The 18083-nt window shown below is 41.6% G+C and overlaps 1 protein-coding gene across 3 annotated transcripts in view; it reads left to right on the top strand.

Annotated features, from left to right (window-relative positions):
- pitpnm2 (phosphatidylinositol transfer protein, membrane-associated 2) overlaps positions 1 to 18083 on the top strand; it is a 314925-nt gene that overhangs the window by 222198 nt on the left and 74644 nt on the right. For all 3 annotated transcript variants that reach the window (XM_078554574.1, XM_078554573.1, XM_078554572.1), the window contains exons 6-7: positions 1408 to 1761; positions 15477 to 15572. In XM_078554574.1, coding sequence (XP_078410700.1) covers positions 1408 to 1761; positions 15477 to 15572 — 450 coding nt within the window. The remainder of the gene's footprint in view (positions 1 to 1407; positions 1762 to 15476; positions 15573 to 18083) is intronic.

Here is an 18083-nt window from a genome sequence, read left to right as displayed (position 1 = left end):
ACCAAGTTACAGAGAAACCCATGCATGTGGGGTTTCTGTTTACCTAACGTGGGGCTTTATACTTTACACACTACGGTTCTGTGTCTTTCTCCTGTACCCTATGGAGTTTGCACACCATGCATAGAATTCCACACAGTGAAATGTGGAGAAGTCAACACTGCCTTGAATGGCTGCCCCAATACTCTAATTTCTATCATTCCATGTAGTTCACACATAAAGAGGATTAAAGAAAAGGAGAATTTGAGTTAGTTTGTAGATGTGTGTGCTTTATTTAAAATTGCAGTTGATTTCTGAGATGAAATTTTACTTTAAGCAATTGCTACATTTCCATTTGAAAAGTGTAAGTGATTTCATTGGAGAAAGGAAGATAGTACATTTAATTTGAATTGTTGTTGCATTGCTACATCTAATTTTTGAGAAGCAGACATAAGGAGTAGAGGGCAAGAGGAGGCATCTCAGAAACAGGGTGGCAAGTGGTAAATGCTGGGGTCCCTTGGCATGTTATAACCTGACAGTTTCACCGGTAGGCATCTGCTTATGTCCAGCCAAGCCTAGCCACCCATTAGCTGAGAGATTCTATGGAGCCATGTCAAACAACTCCCTGCTCAGTGATTTGTCTACTCTCCAGGTATCAAGAATGACCCAGACAAGCTGTTGAAGCGTCAATGCTGGTGTACTGCAGGCCAGTCTGGCTCAATTGCCAGATGACTCTCAGCCATGGAGCAATGACTTAGAGGACCAGTTATCTGTATGTGATCTTGGAACCACCTCAACTCCAAAGGGATCCTACTTCTCTCTCTCTCCCCTCCACTTGTCTGCCAAAAGAGTGCAGTTATTAAGTGGCATGGGTTTAAGCACTTGCTCAACGAACATTGTTGGGGAGACAGCGTAGTGTTAATGTCACTGGACTAGTAATGCAGGCTAATGCTCTGGGGACACAGGTTCAAATCCCACCATGGCAGCTGATGGAATTTAAATTCAATTAATAAATCTGGAATTATAAAGTTGGTCTCGGTAATGGTGACCATGAAAATTGCATCGATTGTCATAAAAACCCACCTGGTTCACCAATGTCCTTTAGGGAAGAAAATCTGCTATCCTCATCTGGCCTGGCCTACATGTGACTCCAGACCCACAGCACTGCCCCCTGAATAGCTCAGCAAGTCACTTAGCTCAAGGGCAATTAGGGATGGGAAACAAATGCTGGCCTTGACAGTAATGCCCACATCCCATGAAAAAATAAATTTTTTAAAAAAGCAAGAAATTATCTGTGTGAGAGACTGTGTACACCATCTTGTGTTTGTTTAATCCAATCTTACTTTTATCTTGGAGTCATGGCTAAAATATGTTCAAACTCATTTAGATTCATGCATCTGATTGGTTTAAAACTGTCTCTGTGTATTGCAGGTTTAAGGAAAGTCATGCTGAGAGCTCACCGACAGGCATGGTGCTGGCAGGATGAGTGGTACGGCCTGACCATGGAAGATATTCGGCGACTCGAGCGAGAAACACAGCTCATGCTGGCCCAAAAAATGGCCCAGTTCATGTCGCAGTTCAACCTAAACAATGGTGAAGCTGAACAAGCCGGCCCAAGTCAACCCTCCAATGAGAGCGATCTAGACACAAACAATTCCATCAGTGGCCTCGATCCAGAACCTGACACTGCCAATCTGAAGGACTACAGTGGCTCGCTAACGGAAAGAGCGCTGACTAAACAGTGGTCTACATCATCCAAATCATCACGCTCATCAAAAAGAGGAGGTAGGATTTGGGAACTCATAGCTTACTGCTTTCTCAAGCGTGCCTTTAAAACAAAAATACCAACTTCACTTTCTCCCCTCATCCTGTCTTTTCATTATTGTGTGCAGGGTAATTCTGGCTAATGCCTGTATCTCAATCCATCATCATTTATCACATTGCAGTTTATGGGAACTTGCTGGGCACAAGTATCTGTCTTGTTTCCTACATTACAACAGTGACTATACTTCAAAACTAGAGAATTGCTGGAAAAAGAGACATGTTGAAGCTTTTTGTCTTGCACTCATCAGGACACTCATAAGAATAACAATATAAGGGGAAAACAACAACTTATACTATATGTGAAGAGAATGCTGATTGGTTGTCAAGTGGACTCTGATTGGTAGAGGCGTTGCCATGGAGAATGCACCAGTGATGGTAACTGACAGTTAACTGTCAGTCACCATCACTGGTGCATTCTCCATGGCAATGCCTCTACCAATCAGAGTTCACTTGCCAACCAATCAGCACTCTCTTCACATGCAGTATAAATTGTTGCTTTCCCCCAACATTGGTATTCTTGCAAGTGTCCTGAAGAGTGCAAGATGAAAAGCTTTGACATGTCTCCTTTTTCAGCAACACTTCAAAAGTGCTTCATTGACTGTAAAGCGCTTTGGGACTTCAAGAGGTCATGAAAGGTGTTATATAAAGAGAAGTCTGTCTTTTTTAGGACAAAAAATAAAAACATGACTTTCTCTACTATTTTTTGGCCTTTCTCTCCTCCAATCTTAAAAGCATTGACTTGTTGCTGGAGTACAGATTCCACATCTGACTGTTGCCTCTCCAGCACCTCATCCAAGTGGCATTCTTCATGTGTGAGCTGAGACAGTGTTTAACCACATGAGGCATCACACTGAGTCTAATCCTCCTTTGGCAAGGCATCCAGACATGCAGTTCCAACAGAGATCACTGCTCAGAATGGCAATTTTGATCATATTTTTCCCCCCAGTCCCTCACTTATTTCTTTACAGCTTTATCTGGATAAACTTGTATGTGCCTGCCAAGATAAGTTTTAGTATTTCTTTAATAGTGAAGCTTCAAGCTTGAAATATGAATATAATGAACAGGGAACGATTACATAATCCAGCTGGCTTGACCCCTCAACTATGCTCTGTTTCCAACATTGAGTCCCAAGTGGTATTCCTCATTTTTATTTGGGGATGAGTTCACTGCCCTTGATTTAGATACTAATTTATATTGATTCAACTCTCCAAGCCAAACTTCAACCATTAAAGTTGTGACCAAATAAATAGTACAAGTGAATGAGTTCCTCTAATGAAAATTTATTTTCTTTTCACTTCATATGTTGTATTATGCAAATATGTTAAATTGCTAGGCAAATATTTCACGGCAGTGGGTTTGCATTGATCTTTTAAATTGCCTTTCTGATACAGTTCACTGCTGCATCACAAGCGCTTAGCAGTTGCTGTCTTTCAGCACGCGTATGCTTCGGTGGAGCCGAACTCTTTGTTGTAATGCCAGCTGGCCAGAAAAGCCCAATTTGTTGAGGCATTGCGACATTGGTATATTGTGTAGTATCCAGCAGTGTAAGTGAAAGAGCCAAAGCTGGGCCTTGAGGAGAGAGCAAGACCTTAGTGCAGCATGACAGCCATTGTCCAAAGCATTTTAGATACATCAAAGTATTGCTTTCCCTGACAAGACTCCTGATGAGACCCCTTCCATTTCTGCCCTTTCTGCAGTGAGAAGACAGAATTTAGAATGCTGGGTATTTTTTAATGTCCTTCTGTTCAATTTTTAATTTGTTCTTCTAATTCTAAGGTTTTGTTTTGAAGTATTAAACAGAAATGTAGATTCTCGAATACTGATGGCGCTGAGCCTTTTTTTTTAATGAATTTGTGTGTACAGTCTGAAGTGCACCATGTGTAATGCTCCTAAGTGATGTTTGGAAGGAGTAGGTGTGGAGGATTTCGGAGTGGCCACCTACAATTTAGCTGGCACCTTATATCAGGACTGACCTTGTGTACTCTGGGTGCCTCTCCTGCCACTTGTACAAACGCCAAAGGACTAGCATCGAACTGAGATCCATACTTCTATTCCACATAAAAAGGAAAAAGGAAGACTTGCATTTATATAGTGCCTTTCATGACCTCTGGATACCCCAAATGCTTTACAGCCAATGAAGTACTTATTACGTGTAGTTTCTCTTGTAATGTAGAAGATGCTACAGCCAATTTGTATACAGCAAGCTCCCACAAACAGTGATGAAATAATGATCAGGTTATCTGTTTTTAGTGATGGTGGCTATGGGTAAATATTGACCAGAGCACTGGGTCGAACACCCCTGCTCTTCTATGAAATAGTGGTTGCGGGATCGTTTATATCCATCTGAGTGTTTGCAGGGTGGGGGTGGATCAGACAGGGCCTCAGTTTAACGCCTCATTCAAAAGATAGTGCCTCCAACAGCATGTGTTCTCTCAGTACTACACTGGGGGTGTCTGTCTGTATTGTGTTCAGATCACTTCACCATAGGATGACATGCGCTGCTTCCAATTCAAAACGTATAACCTTCTGCATGGATTAGCATGCAACTGTGGTAGTTCACATGGGAGTTCCACATAGCCTTTGTTCACTTCTGGAGAGGTCAAGAGCAAGCTATGCTGTTCAGGTTAAACCATCAGTCATATTTGCTAACAGAGAGGAATTCAAAAAGAAACAAGATGATCGCAGCACATTAATGTTTAAGCTGCACACTATTTGCAGATTTGGAAAGTGTGCTGGAGTTTTTGAGAGTAACTTTCCAGAATGTTTTAAATGAATCCTTGAGTAATATTTTTGTGTGTGATGACAGCAGTCCCCATAGTATTCTCTATCACCGTGATGACTTGAAAAATAATTGATTAAACTGAGAGAACAAAAGATAAGCTATTATTCCAAGGCCAGGAGAGACTGTTCATGTCACAAATGAGGTCTCCTCAAAGGTGAGACATTACACATGGCATCCTGGTCTGCTGCTCCCTGACTCTGTTTACATTCATGTTGCATTTCAAAAGCCTCAGAAATTTGACCAAAGCAATCTGCACATGACATCACAGCGTACCCTACGTTTGTCAAAGATTTTTGTTTGTTCTTATCATTGCCTGTGTTTGATGCATGCTCCCTTCAACCAGAACGCAGCACAAAATGAGGTATCAATGTGTGAAAGATTCTGGTTCTAATCATAGAAATGCAGGCCTTACAACCATGTATATATTCTGTCTTCAATTTTATTTTTTCACAGTTGCAATAAGCACTATAATCTGTATCACAGATTGTAATCAAGTTTTTTGTATATTTTTGAAGATAAATGAATCCTTCACTCTGCATTGAGTTGTGGTTGCCAATATCTCAGATTGATTTCAGTCAGCATGAGCTACGACTTTGCTGAAAGCCTCCTGGTAGATCTGTGATATTGACGCCATCTGTTACTTGTGATGCGGTTTATTTATAGAAATTGTTAGGAATGTGGTGCTGACGTCTTTTGCTGCGTGAATTAACTTTTGTCATTCAAACTGGCTTCTTGTGCTTTCTCAAATGGGCAGGACTGTTCGGTCAAGAACTATAGCAGTGAAGGAAAAACAAATCACTCCCTCCGCATCTCCTCTTAGTCTGCATTGAATCTGTAATAAGATCAGCCTGCATTATTTTGGGGACAATTAAAATGAACTCTTTCGTAAACTGAACAGTGATGTAATAGTCCGTTGGCAATATGGCTCAATATATTGACCTGCTTTTTATGGCCTTGTTGATTAGAAATATTTCACAGAATATAACTCTGCTAATCCCAGAGTAATGGGAAAGGTAGCACATAATTGAAAACCACGTCCACTGAATACTAAAGAGGTCTATTGCAATATTGATGCTGAAGCATGTAATGAATTTTATTCGGTAAGGTTTCTTACTTTCCTTCTCATTTGGGATGCACTACTTAATTAAGGATAGATTTTCCGGTGCCTCCCTGCAACCAGCGTATATCCTATTCACTTGTGTTAAAATTAAATTTTGATTCTGCAGTTTCAGTTTCTTGCCAAAATGCTGCTGCAAGTTCTTGGAAGGATTTGAAAAAGTCATGCAGTATGGAAGTCAGCATTTGAAAACTTATTCTGAGTGCTGTTTTCCAGCTCTCTACTTCCCTCGCCTCCTTTAAGACACTCCTTAAAACCAGATGTTTTGCTACGTTAAAGGAGTTGCGTAATTGCGGGTTGTTGCTGATGATTCATGATTGCTTCGAACTTAACTGCCACTCAAATGATAATGCCAGCCTTTATAATGTTACATATCTAAATCAGCGGTTTCTCAGCCACATTTGGACATTTCACTTTTCTGCTATTAACTTTGACATCACATCTCAACCAGTTGGCTCATGTTTTATTAAACAACAACAAATCACAAATAAAAATGTGGGCAACAAATAACTTGAGGGCAGAAGAAGTAGGTAGTCAAAATTCCAATGACAAACTACTAAAGATATCTGAAAACATCCAATATGGAATAAGCAGTTAATAAATGATGCCAATGTGAAAAAAAAATAGGCAACCAATGAAATTGCTCAAAATATTTTCAGATCAATTTTTGGGGTATTGTCTTGTGAGTAACATGGCACCTCATTGTGAATGGGAGGCTGGCAACATAAGACATGAAAAATATGTAACTTTAAAGAGAAACATTAAAAATGCTCATAAATGTACCCATCCCTTCTTTTTCTCCCTCAACAGTTTCCGTAAACATGAGTGTTCATAACCACAGGATCCAGATTTCAGCTAGTTGTCAAAAGAACCAGAGGGGAGATGAGAATTTTCTTTTCCAGCAGCGAGTTTTTGTGATCTGGAATGTACTGCCTGAAAACGTGGTGGAAGCAGATTCAACAGTAACTTTCGGAAAGGGAATTGAATAATTACTTGTAGAAAAGTTTGTAGGGCTATAGGAAAACATAAGGGAAGGGGGGACTAATTGGATAGCTCTTTCAGAGAGCTAGCACAAGCCTAATGGGCTGATTGCCTGTTGTGCACAGCCCTTGCATGCACACTGTGTGCCTTGAAACATCCTTGTCTGTCCCCTGGTTCCCTGCAGCAAATAGGTCCATTCTTACATTGGATATACGGCACAGAAACAAGCCATTTGGCCCATTCAGTCCTTGCCGGCAATTATGCTGCACTCAAGCCTCTTCCCATCTTTCCTCCTCTAATAACCATTTATTCCCTTTTCCTTTAAATGTTAGAAATAGCCATGCCAGTTCCTGCAAAATGTGTTGGTGAATTTGACTGCAGTCCCCAGGAGCAACTGTTGGGTATATGTTCCAGCAAGAAAAGTTGATGTATCGTCATCTTTAAAATTATCCCAGTCTGCAAACCTGCTTCTCCAATTGCCTTAATTTCCATATTCCCACATTGTTGCCCAGAGCCTCCTATGTGGTGCTACGTGATGGAAATGCATGTTACTGCTTAGTCTTTCATTAGAGTGAAGCAGTAGGAGCCAGAAAATCAACTTAAAAGAAAGGCTGAGTTCTCTTGCCAGTGATTCCATCCCCCTTCCCTGCCAGGTGGCTGGACTGAATCAAAAGGTGCAAACTGTGAAGTATGGTTTTGACCCACATGCAGGCAAGACCCCACATCTATTCTTCCCCATAAACATGTATTTTCAGCTACGCTATATTGCTTGCCTCAGGCCTCATCTTAGCTTCTGCTGCTGATTCCCTTACATGTGTTTTACCATCTTTAGGCTGACATCCGGTAATATCCCTTTCCTGGTTTCCCATCCTCCATAAAGTTCAAATTGTCCGAAAGTCAACTATTCTGGTCCCCCAGTCGTCACTATTTATTTATTTAGCATGTGCATAGTCACAGAGCTAAGCAATAGCTTTGTCAGTGGCTAGATAGAGTTCTTTAAGCCCATCTTCATGGTTAGTTAGCAAATACTCCTCGACAATGAGAGTCATTATTTGAACTGCATCACAGCTGCACTGTCTTGGCAACTCCACTGACATTGGGAGGCTGCACAGAGGCCTTGACCAATCCGGAAATGGCTTAAAAGGGCCCACTGTCACCTTGGGAGATCAAACCTGGGTGGACGAGCAGTGAGGTCCTCACTGATCCATACTTGCTCCCGGCCCTCTTTGATCCACACTCACTCCCGGTCCTCACTGATCCACACTCACTCCCGGTCCTCACTGATCCATACTTGCTCCCGGCCCTCTTTGATCCACACTCACTCCCGGTCCTCACTGATCCACACTCACTCCCGGTCCTCACTGATCCACACTCACTCCTGGTCCTCACTGATCCATACTTGCTCCCGGCCCTCTTTGATCCACACTCACTCCCGGTCCTCACTGATCCATACTCGCTCCCGGTCCTCACTGATCCATACTCGCTCCCGGTCCTCACTGATCCATACTCGCTCCCGGTCCTCACTGATCCATACTCGCTCCCGGCCCTCTTTGATCCACACTCACTCCCGGTCCTCACTGATCCATACTCGCTCCCGGCCCTCTTTGATCCACACTCACTCCCGGTCCTCACTGATCCATACTCGCTCCCGGCCCTCTTTGATCCACACTCACTCCCGGTCCTCACTGATCCATACTCGCTCCCGGCCCTCTTTGATCCACACTCACTCCCGGTCCTCCATGATCCACACTCCCTTCCGGTCCTCTATGATCCACACTCCCTTCCGGTCCTCAATGATAACACACACATTTCTGGTCCTCCCTGATCCACACTCTCTCCAGTGTCCACACTGATCCACACTCGCTCCCGGTCCGCTCTGATCCACATTTGCTCCCCGTCTCTAATGCATTAAAATTATCATTCTTTAAATCCTTCTGGGGCCTTCCTCACAACCCAATCTCTAGAGCATCGTCAAACCTTGCATCTCCTCACTTGTCCAAGGTGCCTTTGGCTCTCCGTCCTTTTACTTGTAGCCTGCCCTTCTCTAAACCATGGATGCCACTGGCTAGTTTATGTGGATTCCTTACCTGAGTGACTCAGCTTCTCCACCTTTTAGAAACCTACTCAAAATCTTTCTTTTTGGATAATTTTTTGAGCACCTTGTCTTAAAGTGTTAAGTTATGAGTGCAAGTTGAATAATTTGGGCTTGGAATCCCTTGAGTTTAGAAGGTTAAGGTGTGATTTAATTGAGGTGTTTAAAATGATAAAATGATTCAAAAGGGTTGATGCAGAGTAACTGTGTCTCTTGTGGAGAATTCCAGCACAGCGGAGGCTTAACATAAAATTAGGGCTAGGCTGAAAAATATCTTTTCACACGAAGGGTAGTGAAAGTTTGAAACCCATTCCCCCTTCCCCAAAGGTCGGGAATCAGTTGAAATTTTCAAGACTGCAATTGTGTTATGATCCCATAGAAACTGATAACTTATTAAAAAGAAATTTGAACTTACACTTCATAGCTGAACGGATGACAGGACAAGATTTCACATTTTAAGATGTTTATTGTTACAAACAGTCTAAAAGCACTAATAACCGAACACAATCTTTGTAGGCAACTTATACTTTAATCTACAGGACAGAACTTTTAACACAACCGGAAAAACCCACCATCAGGTACATGTTACACTGTTCTCCTGGAATCAATCCAAAATGGTTCTTAGCTCCTGAGAGTTTACTTCTGATCTTTTCCTTTCCCAGCCTGGAAACTTTTAACTCTAGAACTGTCTTTCACAGTGCAAGTTTTCCTGGAGACTTCTCCGTCTAGCTAAGACTAGGCAAATCTTCCAGCCTCATTTTAACTCCCCTCAAATTTGGTCTTTCTAATCTGAGCGTGAGCTCCCACCCAAATGCCTGCATGGTGAACCACAGCATCTTGCTGTCTATAGCTACCCTCCCTCTCCTGGGTCCTGGCTGAGTAACCCACCTGTTTGTGATATTCTGTGATATTTTAAGAGAGCCTGTAACTCAATCTTCCCCATATCAATGTGAATCACATGAGCCTTGTATCCAGTTGAAATGTTGATTAGCTATTATTTGTACCCCAACTATATGCTGGAATCAAACAGATAAGTTTAAGTATATGCTTTTATGACCTGACATTTTTGACATTTCCCTGGGACCTGAAGACCCACAGTCTGTCCACCGGCATCACAGCTGCCTTCACCATTGCCTACAAGCGCTAATACCTGCGTCATCTTCCCTGTAAGACAATCTAGACCTTCCTTTAATCACCCAGACCTGTTGCCTGCACAGGTCACATGACCACCTTCATTTTACCCTAACTTATAGACAATCCCAAAACATCATAATCTTATAAACCTCATAATTGTAACAGTTGACATTTTCATTAGGTTATGGCATCAGGGAGTTGGATCAAGGTGGGCATATGGAATTGTACAGATCAGCTGTGATCTAAGTAGAAGTTGGAATCGGCTTGAGGGACAAAATAGCTCACTACTGTTTCTATGTTCCTAACCCCCCTCGCTGCCACATAATATCTACGCTTGATTTTGTCCTTGGCAACTTCAAATCTGGCACAGCACTGACTGAATAACATGATTGGAACATATTTCTTTTCAAATTGAGCATCCAGTTTAAACATTCTTGTGTAATATGATGTAATTATCTTGGATTATCTTAGAACTGCTAAAGTATTGAGACAAGATAAATTCATTAACACTTGCAAACACTGGGCATGATTAACTGTCCAGTAAAATGTCCAATTAGAGTCAGCAATCCTGAATGTCCCTTATTGATCATCAGTTTTCAAAATGAGAAGTTTACTTGACCCTCCCTGCGAGTTCTTTCCAAATATCGATTGTTATTTAAAGAATAACTTTCTGATCTTAGGTCCTAAATGTGCCTTTGACCAATTAGAAACTGAGTCCAGGTTTCCTTCTCTTGCATTTTAAGTAATTTTATGGATTTGCCTTTTTTGTTCTCTTAACTATCTTGCACATCTTTACATGGTCACCTCAGACATCCCATTTCAAGGCTGGAAACTTAAATTTCTTCAGTCTTATAATTCAGAATTTTGGCACTATGAATTAGCCTTGTTGTTATTCTCTGCACTGTCTTCATTGCTTGACTGTGTCGTTGTATCTGAGTGACCAGATCTCGATCTACACCTTGACATGGAGTCCAATCAGAGCATTGTGCAGTTTGTCTGTGACTGCCTTTGATATGTATTCTGCTGTCCTGACCTTGTAGTCCAACATTCTGTGGATTTATTGATTGCTGGATGGATTTGTTAAGTCTCAAGTCTAAAACCTCTATTTCTGTTTCAGCTTCTTCCTTAGTTTAGTTTGAGCCTTTGGGGTCAATAGTTTTCATTTGTTTTGATGCAAAATCACATTGTTGATTATCTAGCCCAACTTCCCCCCTCCGCCTCCCGAACCCCACCATGTTAAAGCTGTGCAATGTCCGTAAAGCTCGCCATTTGGGGATGGTGGGGGGGTGATGGAAGAGGAAAAACCTTTTTAGTTGAGGTAGCAGATTGATCATAGTGGTTTTTATTTTTATTCTTCCATTAAGAGAGGCAAAACTGACTGCCACTCCCTGCTTTGTTCCTACCTCATGATCTGACTAAGAATCGTTGGAATTCAAGTGGTGAAAGAAAAAAAATTCAAGTGCCGAGAAGTTCCAGGAACTGAGCTCTTGACTTTATGAATGAGAGTTGAGTGTTCATCCTTTGAAGATTCAAGGTCATCTTTTGATTTCCATGCTTTTTTTATTGCTTGTTTTATGGCTTATACACCAATAAATTCAGGAATGGTGCCTGAATCTAGCTGATGCTAGAAAAGCAAGCAACAAGGTAAAAGCAAAAAACTGCAGATGCTGGAAATCCAAAACAAAAATAAAAATACCTGGGAAAACTCAGCAGGTCTGGCAGCATCTGTGGAGAGGAACACAGTTAACGTTTCGAGTCTGTGTGACTCTTCAACAGAATTATTATTATCTAAGGAATATGCTAATTAAGGGTAGAAAGCAGGACGAGCAAGGTACAGATAACCCTAGTGGGGGTGGGGTGAAGGAATCGAAAAAGGCTAAAAGGTAGAGATAAAACAATGGATGGAAATTCATTTAAAAATAATGGAAATAGGTGGGAAAAGAAAAATCTATATAAATTAGGTAATTTGGTTCAAGATCAAGGTTTCTGAATGTTCCAAGCTATATTTTTTTTATTTGTTCATGGGATGTGGGCTTCGCTGGGTCAGCATTTATTGCCCATATTGAATATCTAACTTATTTGCAAACTTTTAAAACCGATCTGAAACTAACTGGAGGTTGCTATAGGGGAGGCAGGCAACTTATTGTGGACTTTTCTTGTGATGTAGTCGATACTCCTGCAATGTTTGTTATCTGAACGTTTCCAGCTGTATTGTGTGTGATTATGAGGGTGGCATCATTTTCTTCTAACTGATTGATTGTCACCACAACAGCAGAATGCCACACACTTTCATCAAGCACTCGATCCACTGCCTCAAAACATTATCCAAATGCAGTAAAATCCCGATGAGTCGAATCCCAGGGGATCCGTGCGCAAACTTATATTAAGCAGAGCTTTGTGACAACCGAGGATGGCCTATTCCCACATGAATGCACTTTTATGTAACCCAAGATGCCTACAAAGGCAGTCACTGTCAAAACAACAGATTCAAATGCCGAATGAAAACACGGTAAAGCTATAAATGTGTGAAAAAGTCTTCATTCAATCTGTTCACACCTTACAATGGCCTGACCTTGTAAAAGGCCAGAGCTTTGCATTGAAAAATGTCAAGAATTAGCTCAGGAAAAATTCTGTAACCTTTCTCTGTTTAGCGTGCTGTCTCCTGAGGTGTGTGATACAATCCACCATGTCATCAATGCAGTTTCACACGTTTTCAGTGTTTTTGTACTGCATTGTGAAATCCCAGAGCATCTCTACAGCCTCTGTGGCATTGGCTCGGGAAACAGGTGGGAAAATGGGCAGGCATTCATCGACTCTTGAGAGTCATCGAGCTCCTCAGTTGAAGAACACACTGCACTACATTTTGTGATTGTTCCGTCGTGCAGTGAATGGCATTGTCCACCTCCCTGTAAGTTTCCAGGGTTGTCTCTGTTGGATTTTCTCTGCCGGCCTCACGTAGGCGAGTGAAAAGTGCCTCGTCATCAGGTTGGTTGGCCTCATCCTGTTCCCCCACGTTTTTTATGTCTTGTGCAGCCATAACCTGTTTGAACCCAGCGTGGTGGAGGCAATTGGCAATTGTGGCTTCTATCGCCATCTTCCACGCCACCTTCATCATGAACGTGGCCGCTAGAACAGTTGGATTGAACTCATGCTTCTTATTGATTGCCTCGATAACCTGAGAGATCAGCTGCCATTGGTAGTGGTTTTTCAGGTTCCTAATCACCCCCTGGTCCATTGACTGGAGCTTGGCCGTGATGCTGGGAAGCAAGAACATCACCTTGACACTCTTAATGTCAGTGATGCCTGGGTGCATGGAGCAGTTGCCTGTAATGATACCAGTCTTCCTTTTCTTTCACTGATATGTTTTGTCCACCTTTGTGATCCACACCTCAAAAAATGCTGGAGGTCACCCAGGCGGTTTTGTTAGCCTCATACTTCATGGGTAATGTCTTGACAGTCGCAAAGCAATGTGGCTTCGTGGACTTTCCAATTACAAGAAGCGGCAGCTTTTTGCTGCCATCCATGTTGGCGGAGATCATAGCAGTGATATGTTCCTTATCTCGCTTTCCACCATTACATATTTCACCTTTAAACATCAAAGAGTGGTCTGGCTAAAGATAGTAAAACAATTCAGTTTCATCCATGTTAAAAATGTCTCGTGGTGCATACTCATCCAATAGCTGAGTGAAACCATTTTGGAGCCAGTCATCTGCTATAACCGCTGCACCCTCACCACTTACCGCGCGGAAGACGATACTGCTCCTTGTCTTTAATCGGTCCAGCCATCTGTCGCTGCAGGTGAACCCCATGTGCTCCAGCTTCTTTGACTGGGTGACTCCCCTTTCCTGCAGGATAGGCAGCCAATCTCATCCTCTTCCTTGCTAGAGAGAATACTTGTCGAACTGTTCCAAGATGCTTGCCTTGTATTTCATAATGGTGGACAAATTTGATGGTGGAATTCCCTCACTCCTTTGCAATGCCCACTTTCCACTTCGTGCCACGGTTTCCTATTTTCTATCAACTTCACCTTCTCTCTGGCAACATTTTTAACTTTCTCACAGTTTACCCATACTCGCAGGTTTTGCAAGTCCTTTCACGGGGAGATTTTTTTTCATTCGTTCATGGGATGTGGGCGTCACTGGTTAGGCCAGCATTTATTGCCTACCCCCAATTACCCTTGTCCAGAGGGCATTTTAAGAGTCAACCACAATGTTGTGGGTCTGGAGTCACATGTAGACCAGACCAGGTAAGGACGGCACGAATGAACCAGTTGGGTTTTTACGACAATTGGCAATGGTTTTGTGGTCAGACTTTTAATTCCAGATTTTTATTGAGTTCATGTTTCACCATCTGCCGTGATGGGATTCGAACCCAGGTCCCCAGAGCATTACCCTGGGTCTCGGGGATTACCCTGGGATTACTAGGCCAATAACAATACCACTATACCACCGCCTCAAATAATGGCTATCCCAGTGTTCCATGATTTCACACTCTTGTGTGATCTAACTCTGCTCTGATTGGTCAGTGTTGTCATGTGACAAGTTTAGACAATTTTGGCTAATCTGGAGTTAACAGTGCTGAATTTTGGCTAATCATGGGCATCATTCAATGGGATTTGCTATTGTGCCAGCAGAAATAGTCGATGACTGCGATGTAACCGGAATTGTGTGTTATCTGAATTTCACTCATCATTGTACATAAGAACATGAGAAATAGGAGCAAGAGTAGACTACACGGCCCATCAAGCCTACAGATCTTGGGCTTCAACTCCATTTTCCTGCTCACTCCCCATATCCCTTAATTCCCTGAGAGACCAAAGATTTGTCTATCCCAGCTTAAAATATATTCAATGATGGGGCATCCACAACCCCCTGGGGCAGAGAATTCCAAAGATTCATAATCTTTTGAGTGAAGAAATTTCTCCTCATCTCGGTTTTAAATGATTAGCCATTTATCCTGAGACTGTGCCTGCATATTTTAGATTCCCTGACCAATGGAAACAATCTCTGTGTTCACTCCTATGTGCCTCAAATAGATAGGAAACTCTTGAGCATCTGAACCAGCACATGATCCAGAGTCACCCCGGCATCAGGATTAGCTGTCTAAAATATCCAAATTATATCTGGGTATTTGAACTTGTTAATCTAAACATGGACTGGCCATCACAGCAAATGAACTAATTATAACAGCAAGGTACCAGATAAATGGGTTCTGATTGCTAGTTTATGTACAGAGGCTCCTGTGACCTTTGCTTTAATCCATGATGCTGTAAATCTTTCACCATGTTGATAATTTATGAGGAACCAAACATGGGTTATAACCAAATTGAACAACACATATATTCTTAATTTATGCTTCATGTAACAGAATAAACATTGCATTTTAGTATTTAGATGTGTCGAGTATTAGTTGCATTGTTTCCACCAAGTTCTTAGATATGTATAATATAATTGTGCAAGTGACTTGGCAGTAACTTTATTTATAACACCACTTTTCAGCAGTTACTATTTCCGCAGCATGCTTATGTCAGTGGTATGTTGTCTTCTAACAGATGCTTCTTTGTTTCTCAGCCAGTCCTTCACGTCACAATATAGCAGACTGGCGAATGCAGAGTATTGCCCGAGATTCTGATGACAGCTCGGACGATGAATTCTTCGATGCACAAGGTACAGAATGCCAGTGCTAAGGAAAAGGTCTGGAACTTCAGTAAAGTTTCTGCATAACAATGTGTACTATTGAGTACAATTACCAGTATAACTCTGAATTTAGCATCAGGGCAAAGGTCAGAGGTACACTATCTTCCTTCTGGATTTTGGATGTACTACATGTATATTTTATCCCTGACTAATTTGTATTGCCTTGGCTTCTGGTTAATGGTTGGTCAGGATCTTGAAGTAGTTAATGAAGAATGACCTGCTTGTAATTTCTGTATAATTAATTCTATGAAGGAGTGCCACATAATACTAGATTAGCTAAATACCAGTGTATCCACCTGTACTAATTGTCCATGCTGATACTGAACTTGTATCGTTTTACAGGAAAGAATGCAAAGGGAGGCCTAGAGATTGGTCATTGACTTGATCCCTCCATCACCTATAAAAACAAAAAACTCCATCACCTGGCTGACATGATCATGCAATTACCATAATTTCATGTAATGGAGATTTGAAATTAACCTAAATAGAAGGAGCTTCATTTTAGATACTAGCTTTCATTGTTAAACCCCAGACCACAGCAGCACATTAGGGAGATTGAGGAGTCAACCTCAGTGATTTACTGCAGCACTTTAAAGGCTTCAGTATTTCTTAGATTATTTTTAAACTGTACTAATTGAAAATACAATTGGTGAGGTTCCGAGTCAGTACCATTAATATTTAATCCTGATGGTTAATTGTAAACACGATTCAACTTTTTAAAACAATGTACACTATTAAAAAGAGACATTTTTATAGCTATTCCCCCACTCAACAATTACATTGATCAAAACAAAAACTACTGCGGATGCTGGAAATCCAAAACAAAAACAGAATTACCTGGAAAAACTCAGCAGGTCTGGCAGCATCGCCGATGCTGCCAGACCTGCTGAGTTTTTCCAGGTAATTCTGTTTTTGAATTACATTGATCAACCTGCTGAAATTTGGAGAATAGTATACAGTGTTAAATGGATCCAGTCGGATGGTGAAGTACGGAACAAGAGACAGTTTGTTTCCTTGCTAGTAGGTTTATTCACAGAATACAGCATCACAGATATCTGCCCCCTAACGACTAACTCAGTGTCTCAGCTGACTCTCTTTATACTCTTCTGAGCAAACTAAAAAACAATTACCTTGTGAACTTAAAGGGAAACTGTAATAATGCCCATCACCTGGGTATCTTTAACAACGTAATCAACCAACCATTAACCGATCCCATTTCTTTTAAGCAAAAAAAAACTTAAATAATTTCAATGCAATAAAAAAAAATGGTTTTCCATATTTCTTACAGCTCACCATAACACAAGACATCCCTCTTCTAGGACCTCCAATAATTTCTTGGAGAAAACATTCCGTTTTGTAAAACAGTCTGATAATTGGTGACTTGTGTTGACCCATTTCATTTTAGAGATCATTTTAGAGATCCCTTTTCTCTCCAACATTTCCTTTATACTAGCATGATCAATACCCAACCTTTTCTCAGTGACACTCTTTGTCGAATGAATATTATCCCATAGAGAATGGTTATCCACAAAGCACTCAATGGGCAAACGTTTCTCAGAATGCCCCTTGTATATTTCATTCAGAATATTAGTTAAGTACAATCCCAAATCTATCGCTTCCACTAGCAGCTTGGGTACTTTTAACCACCCTTTTTATTTGCTTGGCTTCCCAGGCCAAAGGGCAACATTTTCCATTTTCACCCACCAAGAATATGATAAATCCAGCTGTACTCCAATACCCATCCAGAAGATTGGCGTGGGAAGCATCAGTAAAAAGGACTAACTTCATATCTTCTGGGTCACCCACTGGAAACTCAAGTGCACATTTATCCGAACTTAATTTCTCTAATGTTTTATTTTCCCCTGAACCTCCTCAACAGTAGCACGTTTCATCAAAATACTCAGTTCCAATACATCATAACCAGTTTAATATCTGACAGCACTAGTAAACCTCCTCGCGAGGACATTAGTCCCAGTCCTGTTATGATGTAACCTGTCCTCCTTGTACAGGTCCCACCTGCCCCAGAACCAGTTCCAATGTCTCAGAAATTTAAAGCTCTTCCTCCTACTTCACTTCTCCAGCCGCGTGTTGAACTACTCAAACTTCCTATTCTTATGCTGACTAGCACGTGGTACTGGGAGTAATCCTGAGATTACTGCTCTTGAGGTCCTGATTTTTTATTCCCTCACAACTCCCTAAAATCTGCTTTCAGGACCTCATTCCTTTTCCTGCATATGTCATTGGTCACAATGTCAACCACCACCTCTGGCTGATCACCCTCCTCCAAAAGAATGTTCTGCAGCTGCTCTGTGACATCCTTGACCCTGGCACCAGGGAAGCAACATACCATCCTGGAGTCACGTTTACAGCCGCAGAAATGCCTGTCTGCTTCCTTAACTATGGAATCCCCTACCACTATAGCTCTTCCACTCTTCCTCCTCCCCCCATAGAACCATAGAACACTACAGCACAGAAAACAGG

The sequence above is a fragment of the Cetorhinus maximus genome, chromosome 12 (assembly GCF_964194155.1).
Source record: "Cetorhinus maximus chromosome 12, sCetMax3.hap1.1, whole genome shotgun sequence".
In the NCBI taxonomy this organism is placed as follows: domain Eukaryota; kingdom Metazoa; phylum Chordata; class Chondrichthyes; order Lamniformes; family Cetorhinidae; genus Cetorhinus; species Cetorhinus maximus.
The sequence above is the reverse complement of the archived record's forward strand: the minus strand, read 5'-3'. Positions and strand labels throughout refer to the sequence as shown.